Genomic DNA, 14543 nt, shown 5'->3' with positions numbered 1-14543 from the left:
AACTGGTTTAATAACATTGACTTATAAGTACAAGTGCAGAATCAAGGTAATCCTACATAATTAGGAAAATATATGCTGATGCACGTTTAGTACTTCTATACTTAGACTGCTTAATGGGTACCAAAAATGTCTCTGCCGGAAAAGGTCACACCTAAGTACTTGTTGGTCAAATTAATTTGCAATCTAAGCATTCAGCTGGAACCCTTCACACAACAGAGTGCTGAATACTTTTTCCATAAAACAGAATGAAATGTAATTTATTTGACCAATAGAAGAAAAGCAGAGATGAAAGTAAAGGATATATATTATCAGTTAAGTAGTTAAAGCTTTTCTCTGCATATAAAGCAAATACTTAAATCAATAATTGGACATATAACACTATAATAGTAGTTTATTTTTATTTATTTAATACTTTGAAATGCCAATTTCGCTGGTTCACAGCGTTACACGACACGATATATACAAATATGGATCATATGAAGTCTCCCCAAAAGTAAAGCCAAAACATCTTGATAGCCCCCTGGTGGCTGGCTGCAGTGCTGGTCATAAAACCTACCACCTCCATGTCAGTGAATGGGACAAGTCAAAGATCACATCAAACAAATAAAACTAAAGTTAGAGCAATAAAGTAAGAATCCTATGGGGACCACGAATCACAAGATTTGATAACAATCCATCCAAACCAGGCCAACACTGGGTTTTCTAAAGTTATTTGGTTTAAGTGGCTACGATTCCCTCTTCAACAGTCATGACGTGCAGAGCAGATGTTTTTTATTGCCCAGTTTAACAATGATATATGCACAACCTTTTTGCTACACGATTCCCCAACAACTAGGAATTACACGTCTCTGGGCCAATGCAGGGGTGTCTTAGTGAAGGTAGATGGTCTCAGACTCGTTTTGTGAAATGTAGATTTTCTCACCACAGTTAAGAATCGAAGCCATCACTCACAAGCTTATCTTTAGCCTGGCAGCAACTGGGTGTAAAGGTGCTAAACAGCGAATATTTTTTTTACCAAAGTCGAACAAATGTCATGGGAAGGGGTGTTAAAGTCAAAGAGCTCAGAGAATGGTTTCTAGAAGCTACACGACCACTCTCACAGCCCTATGGTCTTGCTAGTGGAAATATGAATTAGTGCTTGGTTTTAATCTCTGAATACTAATTCAATCAGTGACATTCAGCCTGTTTTCCAGTTGCAGAACATTCGGCTGCAGGGCTGATCAAGTATGCTGTAAAAAGCCCGATGCTCTACATCATTCAAGGATGAAATGATGTCTAATATTGACTTACAGCAGTTACTCATCAATATGTGATCACGAAGGCACAGAAAATGTTTCCATTAATTCTGTCAATTCTGTCAATGGTGAGTTCTATGGGTTGCTTCAATTAATTTGATTTACACTCAGCCATCAAAAGAAAAACTGCCATACTGTTTATTCATGCAGGAATAATAATAATAATAATATATTTTATGTATAAATGCTAAAATCACACCATTGTACTTAAAGCAGAAAGCGTGGATGCTTTCTTTTCAATTTTATCAACCAGAACCACAAATACAAGACAGATGCAGAATAAGAATTTTTCTTTACAAAAGAATTAAGAAAAAGAAAATAGAAATTAACACCCATCATAAAACACGCCATCAAAACCTGGTGCACACAATAGCACACTTTTCGTGCCGGTCTGCTGTGATTGCTTCATTATAACATGCGTCCTGCATTCCTTCAACATCTTGTTATGTAGCCACTCAACGCTGCAGTCTAACACAGACTGGCAAATTCAATTCATTTCAACGCAGCGTGACTGATACTTGTGATGGAAAGGTGAAAAGATGGCTAAGGATCAAGAAATTCATTTGAAATTCTGGATTTGCAGTGAGAGAGGGTGAAGAAGAATATCATTATTTAGGTAAGGCCTTTAATTCCTCACAAGGAACGTTAACAAACAGACAGGTCATACCTTATTGGTTTTTATGCACAGAATCGTTTTACTTGCTCCATTTAAATTCATGATTTGTTTTTCTGATGATAATTATGACTAGTCTGCAGCTCTTGTTAAGTATTCCTGATAGGTACTGTCTAACCCTGAGGATGCCAACGCTCATTCTTTTCAAACACACCATGTCCATATGGACAGATGCCTAGACCTCTGCTACAGCTCTTTCAAGCTCAGCTGCTGTGAACCCAGTGGCTCCAAGGATGAGACCTTTGGATGCTGAAATCTGAGAAAAATAACACCCAAAAAATCAAAAAAATGGAAATCCCATATGGTGTAATTACATAAATTATGCTTATTGTTAAATCCCTCTTCACTTGATTCCAAGGTTTGTGCATAACAAGAACCTCTAGCTGTGTCTTTGCACATGAATTTTAACACATTTTAAATTCAATGTAAATCTCAGTATGTGAGGGTATTCAGAGAAGTATAGCCACAGGGTGACGAACATTACAAACGCTCTCGGCAAGGACAAAACGTCTCCTTGGAGAAAATTCCATGTATTTGTTTTTTAATTATAGGTTTTTACATTGATGTGTTTCTTAGCAATGAGGGATACAGCTGCATGTAGAGAACGACAGTGTCAACAGTGAAACCTGGAGTTTGAGCCTCATAAGCTTGTAAAATGACTTGGTGTGAGTTCTCTTTCATGAGGTGAGGACATGACAGTGTGTAAGAAGCTTACCAATGGAGTGGAGGATCTCTATGAAGACATAATGGACATGTCAAATTAAATGAATGCTATTTTGTTGATGGTTAATGGTGTAAATCCAACATTATCTGACTGCAGGCTGCTCTCTGATCAGTACATTGTTGCAGTAACACTCACAAAAACACACTAACGCACACACACACAGCAGCAAGCCACCGTGCCTGACTATCTGGAGGATCTTTGGTTCAGTTTCTTGCATGAGGAACTGTGAACCTTAAATTACCAGTTACTTGGTATTCTACTGGAGCTTTCAGCCATATCATGGGCACCATCAGTGGATGATTTGCTCAGCTGTCATGGAGATTATCTGTCAATATCTCTTCCACATATAAATAAAACCACTTGATACAACATACTAAGATAACAACTAACATCGATCCACGACAATCAAGCAACCGCTGATAAGATGACCTTCACCAAAGTTACACTCCATCCATATTTGTGTCTTCCACTAGTTCTACCTACTCTACAGCACATTTTACATTAATTCAGCCATGTTTTAATGTTAACGTGACACATTACACACATTTACGAGACACTTTGTGATGTCTTCAGTCGAGGCACATCATGTTAAGGCCCTGGTACTGATTCTATAAAACTGTGTCCTAAATTGGTTCTTGGACCAATGATTTTCAGAGACTTCTTGACAACACAAATTTTCTAGCACCAAGGAGTTTATAGATAATGGTATTTGCCGTGTTAGAGATTTAGCAGGCAATAAACACACTGTTATGACATCCCACTCTTTTAGTCTTCTTGATGCATATTCAGCACTAGACAGGTACTCAGAAAAGGCAAACCTCTGCCAAGGCTAAGTCTCCCTATGAAACCACATTTAAATGCACTGGTCTGAAAGGCATGCAATTCAGATCTCTATCACTTCGTCGTTCACTGTGTACCTGACATGAATTTGTAGCGTCGACATTTGTGTGCATCCACATGCATCCCCGCTACTGCAATAGATTTAATTAATTCTGGGCAACACACAGCAAAGAAAGTGAAAGAAAAAAAATAAAAAAAAATGGATCTGCACTTTTTTTAATGTACTCCAAAATGGAATGGGTACTTTCTTGGGTAATGTAATGGAAATCGGTTGAGGAATCTTGCGTAATCCTGCTAACAAACGCAGAACCCCTCTCCCTGGGAAGCAATATGTCTAAATGAAGCAGATATGTATTTTTTGAAAAGTTAAGGAAGCAATACGCTAAAGCTGTTGCAATAGGCGTAGGCAAGAACTTAGCAACCTGTTCTTTTCCGTAGTTGTGGGGTGTAAACCTCTGGAGTAGTGTTTGTGGACACCGCAGATTTACCTTAAAATTTACACTACTTTTTAACGGCACAAAACACAGACCAGTGCCATTTCTTCACATCTCCAGGGCTGGAAACATCTACTGCATCATGTTTCTTAAAAACTGTGTTCATTACTGTAAACAGAGAGTTTACATCGGCCAGTGCATTCTGAAGGAAATGTATTACAGGCTGGATTACATTCACTGGCAATATTCTGTTATGTTCCAGTGCTGTAGGTAGTGTGACGTCCATACACAGCAGTGAAAACTAATTGGCCATTGAAAATTGTTGATGCATGAGTGACCTTCGTGCAAGACAGCTGGAGAACTGTCTGTGGATGAATTACTGCTGTGTTATATCAAATGAGTCATCAGCAGATGAAAGAAAAACGTAAATGTTCTGCATAATAACGTCAAGAAACAGAAGATTGAGCTTAAATGTTGCTCATCAACGCCTCTATGTCTCTTACACTCCAGTCCAGGAATTACCAGCATCATTACTTAAAAAAGGCCAAGAGAGGTGGGACTGGATGAAGAAGAGTTGGAGATGTATAACCAAAAAAATAAGGGCACGTTTTTTCATTCTTCACATAAGGTCATACAGACGCTGTGCATGATGCAATTTTATGATAAAGACTGTGTGGTGTGATTTTGGGGGACAGCAGATGCGAAGCATGGGAACAGGATGGCATCTGAATCACATGAGATAGAAAAAGCATGACACATACAGGCTATGAAACACCCACCATGTCACACACACACACACACACACACACACACACACACACACACACACACACACACACACACTAGATTCTTCCGATGTATATTTTGTGGCACAGGTTCAACTTGAGGGCACTGCACTGTGCCAGTGTGTGCACACATAGGGCCTGATCTACTAAGATCCCAAATAAAGAGTGCTAAACTGCGTGTGCACTATAACAGATTGCACGTTTGTTTGGTTGATCTACTAAAAAAGAATTGCTTAAATGATAACATGGAAGAGGGAGTTAGTATTTAAATTAGTGTATTGTGTGCGTAACTGGTTTCCACAATGGAGCAGAGTGACCGCAATTTAATGCCATGGAATTGGAGGTATCAGTGGGAAAGGCATACAAAGAAATATTTATATAACTCAAAGAAAAGCAATATAGGAGAGTCTCTGCGAGAAAGTAAAAGCTGTGGGTAAAACACAAAGATGAAATTAAGAGAACTTGGCAGGCCATAAGAAGAACAAAAAAAAAATAGCTCAAAATAAAACCTCGGCAAATAAAACAGGTGGGGGGGCCGGTGGAAGAAATGGCTCTGACCAATATTGAGCAGCAGGTGCAGTTCACTTTCTGAAAAATAACGCTCACCGTCTTCTTCCAATGCCGTCTTCTCTGAACCACAATAATTGCAGCCATCTGTGAGAAACGCTGTGCCGATTGGCACCTACCTTTCAAACATCCGAAATATAGACGCAGTCACAATCACCGAAATAATTTTAAGGCTTTGTAAATCACAATGCCTGTGTTAAATTAAAGTATTTACATCTACCCCTCCCAATAGCTTGTGTTATTCTGCATGCAATCCTCAATGTGCACCTTAAGTAGATCAGCTTGCATGTGTTTTTGTAGGTGAAATCAAGTTTGCACATGTTTTACACACTCTAACCTTTAGTAGATCAGGCCGACTGTGCGAAAAACAAAGTGTACAAATGCATGTAACAAGAGAAAGTAAATGAACTCAATTACCTGAAAATTATAGAGATTTCTCATCTACAACTTGATAGACCTTTCTGTAGGTTACAAAAAAAACTACACATTACACAGAATTCACTGAATTGTTATTGTCCACAAACATTTAAACTAGAATGGCACTCAGTAGAGCATATACCTCCAGCAAGATCCAACAGTCCCCTCAAATCCAATCAAGCTGCTCCAAAGTTGTACACATTGATCGATATTAGTCCCCTACCCGTGCCTAATTCTTTCATTAAGAACAATTAATTAGATCCACACCAAAGTGTACTATGACTCAAGCGTCCTGGTGCAGACATTGTTATATATTAATAGCAAATACACTTGCAGCCGTCTGAATGCCCATGGACGTGTTGGTCTTTCATACAGCAGTGAGAAGAGTGCCCAACAATAATCTGGTCTGAAATCAGAGGTGCAGTATTTCACTGTTACTTTAAGGCACATAACTAAGACAGTTACATTTTCCCTCCTTGTCCTTGCCTCTGTAATATTTGAATTAAGTGCAGTGCACCAGGCCTGTCTCTGAAATGAGCTGTGACAAGTCCACTGCAATGCGTCTCATTCCTTGACTAACAATTATTCTGTACACTACAGTCACAGTCTTCATGAGTCACCTCAAGATTTCTGCCTGCTATTAAATTTGACTGTCAAACTGACATTCCCTCCAGTCTATTTTAACTCTAGATGCAAAAAGTGCAAATATAAATAGATAGGTATTCAGTTTGAAATGCAGATAAAATAAAAAGGCACATGTATGTATGTTATGTAATTTTGGAACCATGTGCTAACTTTATATAATTGATTTTGAATGAAATGTGTATATATTTTACAGACAAGTCAGAGTGAGGACTTACAGATGTGAGAAGACCAGAATTGAATAATTCACTAACATGTCAGCCTTATACAAATATTTAAAAAGTGTGTTATGTCATCAGACTTTCTGGCCAACTCATGAGGATCTTGTAAATATTTAGGTGACTCAAATAGTGATTCTAACTTCTCACAGCAGTGAACCATACCTGCAGTTTTATTTTGCTTTGTGGATGATTTACAGACGTTGTGCTGAGTTTTAAATGGAACTGTGACATGGGAGGAGCGGTGGGAAGCTTTGAGAATCTCTTTGGGATTTGATTCAAACCCAATTACTGACTTAATAAAAAGAAGGGGGCACAAGCTTTAGGTTTTTTTTATTCCAGTGCACATCAGTGTACAATCTATTTAAAAAGTGAAATGCACTCATTTGGGAGCACGTTGTGGTTTTAAGTAAGTAAACATGATGGACTAAAGCAGGGTGTTATGTCTCCGGCAGTGGAAGGACTCTTCTCGCTGCCACAGTGTTACCATGGTTATCATCCACAGCATTGTACAAGCACAGCTCGCTTGAAATGAAACCGATTGTTGGCCAAGTTATTTTGGCGTCTCCCTTCGCTCCATGTCCTTGGATGATGTCATATCATATCAATACTTTACCTTCATCTGACAATGCTCATTAAAAAGTGTTAAATAAAAACTACAGGATGATTCTGGTCTGGGTGCATTATAAGCTGTCCCTGTGTTGTGCTGAGTCCAGTGATTTCATTCAGAATGGTTTAAAATAAGAGTTTGGATTTTTGATCCATTTTGATCCAGCTCTGATTCACCCGAGGCTAGCCTATTCGCCAAAGCTATTAAGGCTAAGGACTGGTTGGTATTGTGGTATTTAAAGCCATTCACCATATTAAACTGACTGAAAAAAAAAATTGAGGCAAATTCAAAATAACTAAAAGTGATGACCATAACATTTGTATTCCAAAAGACTTCTCTATTTTTATATTCCAATAAAAGAGACCTTTGAAATTATAATTTAGAGTTGGTAAAATACTCAGCCAGCTGCTCCTCAAACTTCATAACTCTTCCTATTTTAATCTTTCTTTTCTAAATCCTTCCTCAGGTGAGGCTTCCCTCTGAGATTGGAGACCAAGGAATAATCTAGTGAGAATAGAGAATTTATTTTGCTCAATAAAAACGTCAATTATGGAGTAAGAGGGCTGGAGTGATGTGAGGCATTTCTGCTTCTGCTGACCATTACCCAGGACTGAAAGTAGCACCATCACTTGCTGTCGAACATTCCCTCCTTCTGTAACTGCCTCTACTTTAAAACCTGGTTCCGACTGTCAGATGGATCTTCTATCACTCTCCATCTGAGACCTAATAGAAATCCGAGGGCTTGTCAGGACATTCTTCTTTAGAAATGGAATAAATGGAGAACCAATCTACTTTCAACCTCTTTCCATCAGAACTGAACCCCCTCAGGTATTTTTTATCTCTCAGAAACTGATATGGCCTAATAGTTGAGATTGTCCAATAAAACCAGAGCAGTAATCCTGCCACTTGGCACAGACATAACATCAGTGACCATGAGGGACTGCTGATTCAGCATTCAACAAGCATCAAATTGCAACAGTTGGCACCTTTTAGCAACACAACTAGGTCTCTCATATAATGTGCATTACTACAGCAGACCTTTTTTTTCAAACAGGAAAAACAAATCCCTCTTTTTCCAATCAGAATCAATTCCTGTGCTTTTGTGAAAAAGTCACAAACTTTGATCTAACGTGATTTGATATTTTTTTCAAAAGGGAAGCATTAAAGCATAAAATACTAACAAGAGGCTGTAAATTGTGTCTAGTTTGGTCAAGCTAAAGTACTAAGTTTATCAAAAATCTATTTGAGAAAGATACTGTGTGCGATGTACAAAAGCGAAGCTGATATCTGTCCATATCATATTTCATTTGAATGTAAATTATATATTATTATAGCCTGGGTTGAAAACATGTTAACACTAAACCAGAGAAAACTGATAAGGAACTAATGGAGATTAAATTAATCTCATTGTTTGGCATTAGTCTTATCAACTCACTTATCGGGCCCTGTAATTATTAACAACCTCAGAACCACCACTGGGAATCTTGATTAATTTTATGTTCAGGGCAACCAGATGTAGAAGTTCCTACTCTTAAAATAAATTATGTTACTACTATTTTTTCCAAAGATGAGAAAAGAACCTGTAGTTTTCTCTGTTGAACATTTTCCAAATCAGTGTTTGTGGAAATAGAAAAAACTGCTGTTTTGGGTGAACATTATTTGTATTGTGTTGCAAATAAGTGCACACATACCATATATGGTAAATAGTCTGTATTTATATAGTGATTTTCTGGTCTTGATGACTTCTCAAAGCACTTTACAGTACAACCATTCACACACACACACATTCATACAGTGCATCTATGGGCATCTATTTTTCTTTCCTGTTAGGGGCCATACTGGGTTCAGCATCTTGCCCAAGGACACTTTGGCAAACAAACAGGGAAGACTGGGATTGGAATGCTGAGGAGGACCGATCTATATGTATATAACACTGATTCTACCGACACAGACATTACACCTTCTCTGCTTTTGAATAAATGCAACCATCAGTGTTAAACCTCAACACCTACTTAAGAAATCTACTGGCCAGTAGCTTAAATATGAACAAGCCTTGGCTACAATACTAACATTGTCAGTGTGGGCAGACGCCTCTCAGCTTATTTATACATGGAGCACACATTTTTGAGAACATACAAACTCATTAGTCTCCTTGAACAGGGATGCCACACTTTTTGCAAAGGAGGCTTTAATAGTTTATAGTTAAAGATGCAATATTCAATTCATATTGGCTGTTTTTTATTATTGACCAACTTATAAATATGTTGGGCTGTGGTAAATATACTATATATAATACACATGTGCATGTTTATCATTTCCCTCCTCTGATTAGCAATAATAGTTGAACACCATCACTGCAGCTCTGCTTAATCCCAAAGGAGACATGATACAAGACACATTTCATGGGTTTATAAAGCTGGAAAAAGGAATTTTGTTATTCAAAATAGACGTCACCCTAAGACTTCACACTTCAGTGCCAGCTCAGATTTCCTACTGAATTCCTTCTCTGAGACACTTGATGAACATTGGCTATGTACAGCTTCCCCTGAGGGAAATCAAACAAATGTAATTGTAAGAGTCAGATAGCAGGGTTTAGGGGATGTTTTTCTATTGCAGCATAATACCTCTTTAGACATGATAAGGCCAAGTTCTCCTTCAGGGGAACACTTACACGTATGAATAAACGTGGCATCTGAACGTGTCAGGCTGCATTTCTCTGGAGGACACTCAGCCTGTGAGTGAAATATCCCAAAACTCATCAGCATCTCCTGCAGCATCCTCCTACAGGTTGTACATTTGTGTGTGTGTGTGTGTGTGTGTGTGTTTCAGTTAGAAGAAAATCGAACTCACCCCAGCTGCAAAGCCTAAACTTCCATCCAGGATGCGCTTCTGAAAAGGGCAGACAAAAAGACAGATTGTTTGCAAGTCAGTGAAAAGAATATCCTCAAACCCTGACAGTGTAGCATCGAGCCTGTCAGTGAATCACTTTAATGTTGACTCAGGCTGGAAAACAGGCAACATGTCCTGAGAGTTGGACGTTCAAAGATAACATAAAAGCATAATGTATGAGCAAAACCATTCTGTAGTCAGTAGAGGGATTTCATGTGAGGTATTTTACTGTGACAGAAGTCTTTGCGCATCTGAAAACAAATTAGCCAACATAAATAACATATGCTTTTTGTAGGTGCTGTTCACATCTGGGAAATGATTATTCATACACTGGTACATGACTCATTTTGTAAATGAATGCATTATTTGCAGCTGTGCTGTAACACAAAGAAAACCACATTAAAGGAATAGTTTACATAAATAGGAAATACACTTGTGTATTCTCTCCGAGTGATAAAGCAGAAGAGAGAATACCACTCTCATAGTATCTGTCATTAAAATGTAAAGTCTTAGCCAGGAAACTGTTAGCTTAGCTTAGTATAAAGACTGAAGCCATGTAGGAAGCAGCTGGCCAAGCTAATGTGATGCAGCCTCATAGTTCAGAGAGCAGTATTAAAGACTGCAGTGATTTACTAGATTGTTTCTGGAGTAAAGAAAACATCTACAATAAATGCTATAGAGTCATGCTCCATAAAATATGAAGGAGATCAGTTTAGTAATTTTTGAGTAATCCTGCAAACAAAAACAGACAAAGGCTGAAGAAAACATTACTTTATGGACAGGTAATAAAGGGTGGGTACATGTTATTTACAAAGCAACAAAAGTGGATTTAGTGCTACTCTTACAATCCAGACGGTAAACAAACTGTACATTTTACATAGAGTCCAAGAGTACTCTGGAACACCTTCACTAAAGTCTTTTGGTTTTGTCTGAATTAAATGAGAATATGTGTGTGTTTTAGAGGTGCTGGTGGTGAGACTGTGTTATAGGGGTGTGTGGCATAATGGTGTCACAGTCATCACCAGTGTAAATTTGATAAATCAACATCTAATCTAATTATAGAAATAAAGCATTTTGGTTTTCTTCAAATGCTCAGTTATGCTCTTATTACTTCTTCTTACACAGGATATGGGCTTGGGTCGGTAACTTGCACTCTGTTACCAAGCTTTATCGCTATGTTGTGAAAAGGTGCAAACACAAGCAACCTCTTCCACCACATGCTCATTAATATTAATATGATAACTGGCGCTGGAGCACACGCCATATACGACAAGACTAGTAAGAAATTAAAAGATATCACTAGACAAGACAGGCTTGAATTTAAAAAAAAATAAAGTAATACTGTGATATAATACTGTCACCTTTCAAGTACAAAAAAATAACATGATATTAGTTTGGGTCACCCATCCAAACTGTGTTAGTTCTGGACAGAGCCAGACTAACAGGTTCTGCTTTTTCTGTCTTTAGGCTAAGCTAAGCTAAACAGCTGCTGCCTCCAGCAACATGTCATATCATCGGGGCTTTTTAAAAGGGTTACTTTTAAAGTGTGTGAGGTGCTTCCAGAAGCTCAGAGTGACAGTTGGTACCTGGCGACTGGAGAAGACAAACACCAGGGCGGCTCCGGCAGCAGTCAGACCCCAGGTGAACAGAGTCCCCAGCAGGGCCTGGGTCACGGGGCTGTAGCCTTCAAGCATTGCGCCACAGCTGGACACACAAAAGACACACACTCAAGTTATCCTGTTGCATTCAGATTGCACTGGAAGAGGTTGCAGAAAACATCTTTGAAGAAAACAATATGTGGATTAAAAGCTTACAGTAATCACTCTGTTTTCAATTAGTCCTGCAAGCCTAAAGTAAAGATTGTCCCATGTGGATGATGACATTTAAAAGCTACATAAACACAACACTTTCAGGAATCTTGTCTTTGGAGCTCAATATGTATCGACAACAAATGAACAGACAACAGATGAGAGAAATTTACTACGTGTGCTTCAGCCCTTGAATCAATATGTTTGCCTTTAAGCCCTCACATTAGTAATCCAGCATACAACTGCCTGTGTTTGTTTCCGCTTACAGAATAGAATAGAAACGAGCAGCAAATCCTGTTTGCTCAGGATGTTAATATCCTGGACTTTTTTATTTACACCTGTGTGGACAGACCTGTTGAGGCGAGCCCAGAAATTAGCATTTAGCAGATAATACTGAAGAGAAAAAAAGGTTAGAATTCATGTTATTCCATGTAAAAAGTACTGGAGAGACTTGTACAGTCTGTGCTGTGAATACTATTGTCCCACAACCACAATACAGAAAAACCCTTGTCAAATTCTAATTTTTTAAGTGGCTGTTGAACAGACTTCTCCAAGAACGTTTTCTTTCATATGTCAGAAGCTACATGGTTTCACTTAAAACAGCTTTGAGCCCTTCATAGTCCTATGTAGAGACTGCAAACTGTTTACTGTCTGAGGTGGAATTATTTACCAGTGTACGCTGCGAGGAGCAGCTTTCATGCAACCTTGCACATGACATTTTCATGAGCATCTGAATCAAAAAATCATGCACTGGGAATATTTACCAGGCAGAAGCAGCGGAAGCCTTTAAGATGTAGAGACAACTTCATGTGCTAAATATGACTCACTAACAGTCGGAATAATAAGTGTGAGGGCAATTTTATGTGCTTCTGAATAACTTATATTATACTATATAGTGTGTGTGTGTGTGTGGATTTAGCATTGGAGGCTAATCTACCTAATATTTGTAAAGATCAGCAAGACACACACACACACACATACACACACACACAGCTTTAATGTGACTTCATTTAAACGAGTGAGTGAGTTTCATAAAACACACACACACAATACGTAAGGTCCCCAGTTAAATGACGTCATTAACCTGTAAATGAAAGCCAAACGGTTCATTTTAACACCTGCTCATCTTTAAATCTAAATAACGTGGTTGAATTTCACTTCAGCGCTGTTGGTGACATGAGCAGACGTCACACATTAATTCGGCATCCTTCTTTTTCACCCTGATGCAGTGTTCGCTGTCGTTTTAATGAATAAGTTTCAGTTTTACTCACTTCTCTCCACTGGCACCTCGTCTGCTGCTGTATTTACTTCCTACTTCCCGGTACACGTGTCTATGACAGGCTAAGCCCCGCCCCTCCTCGCAGTTTATTGGTCAATACGTTTGACAGCGGCAGTGGTCGAACCACGATCATTCATAAAAGAAACACACGTGAAGAACTCACAATGTGCTTGAGTGTAGGATTACATATAAATACACACAGACAGTGTATATATTTCTATATACATATACACACACACAAATATATACACATATAGACAGACAGACAAATATTTATATAGATAGATAGATAGATAGATAGATAGATAGATAGATAGATAGATAGATAGATAGATAGATAGATAGATAGATAGAAAGATAGATAGATAGATAGATAGAAATGTCATTTCTCAGGTCCTGATAAATATAAAAAAAATATTGATATAATTTTGGTTAGGCTGTCCACAGTGTGTGTATGTGTATGTGTGTGTGTGTGTGTGTGTGTGTGTGTTTAAAATATGTCATCTGTTTATCCAAACAATGTCTTTTTGAAAAATTGCAGCTAAATGTGGAAAAATGTTGCTGGTGATTTCTGCGTGTGTCCTTTTATAAACAGAACCACATTCCTCTGCCCTTAGTTCCGCTGTTACTCTCACTACTTCAACTCTGCTCGAGTGTTTCCATTTGTTTCCACTTTATGTTTTACTGAATCTACATTTACTTCAAATGCTACTTTACAGTAGAATGATATTGTAATAATAATAATATTGATAATAATTCCTTGAGGCAAATCATTCAAGGACAGGCAGTTTTATTTCTAAAGCACATTTCAACACAGAAGTAGACTCAAGGTACTGTACAGGGACATTGCAATCAACACGGAGACTTAGTTAAAAGAAAACAATTGCAAACAATTCTTGTTGAAAAAAACAGCAAACCAAAAGAGATTCAAAAAATGTTTAACAAAAGTAAATGAGGTAAACAGATTTTTTTTAAAGATACCTTAGAATACAAAATCTAATAATTTAAAGGGATAAAATAATTATTCTTAAGACCACCAGGTTCCAGGGCTGTACTGCATCATGACTAAAGGCTGCTTCTCTTGTCTAGACTGTCACAGGCACCATGAGCTGACCACTCTCAATTATAATAACAATACTCATATGGTTAGTGCACAAACTACGTGGGCAAACAAGCTGCAGGTCTCCAGCAGTTCGGAGTCTTTATTGCAGGACACCCCCTCCTCTCTCCCCCAGCATTTCCTGTCTGTCTCCACAAGCTCTATCCACAGACTGTAATGTCTCTATCAGACATAATGGCCAAACAGATAATAATTCCTTAAGTCAATACAAAATCATGCAACTCTCACAACAGCCATAGTAC

At 38.2% G+C, this 14543-nt stretch overlaps 1 protein-coding gene across 2 annotated transcripts in view; it reads right to left on the bottom strand.

Moving 5' to 3' along the window:
* Window positions 1-13257, bottom strand: part of LOC109627066 (zinc transporter ZIP11) — a 97033-nt gene extending 83776 nt beyond the window's left edge. For both annotated transcript variants that reach the window (XM_069517498.1, XM_069517499.1), the window contains exons 1-3: window positions 13174-13257; window positions 11681-11798; window positions 10056-10094 (exon numbers count right to left, since the gene is read on the bottom strand). In XM_069517498.1, the coding sequence (XP_069373599.1) occupies window positions 10056-10094; window positions 11681-11788 (147 nt within the window). In that variant the 5' untranslated portion in view covers window positions 11789-11798; window positions 13174-13257. The remainder of the gene's footprint in view (window positions 1-10055; window positions 10095-11680; window positions 11799-13173) is intronic.
* Between the last annotated feature and the right edge of the window lie 1286 nt (window positions 13258-14543).

This window comes from Paralichthys olivaceus, chromosome 21 (assembly GCF_024713975.1).
Source record: "Paralichthys olivaceus isolate ysfri-2021 chromosome 21, ASM2471397v2, whole genome shotgun sequence".
Taxonomy (NCBI): Eukaryota; Metazoa; Chordata; class Actinopteri; order Pleuronectiformes; family Paralichthyidae; genus Paralichthys; species Paralichthys olivaceus.
This window is presented reverse-complemented; position numbering and strand designations above follow the sequence as displayed.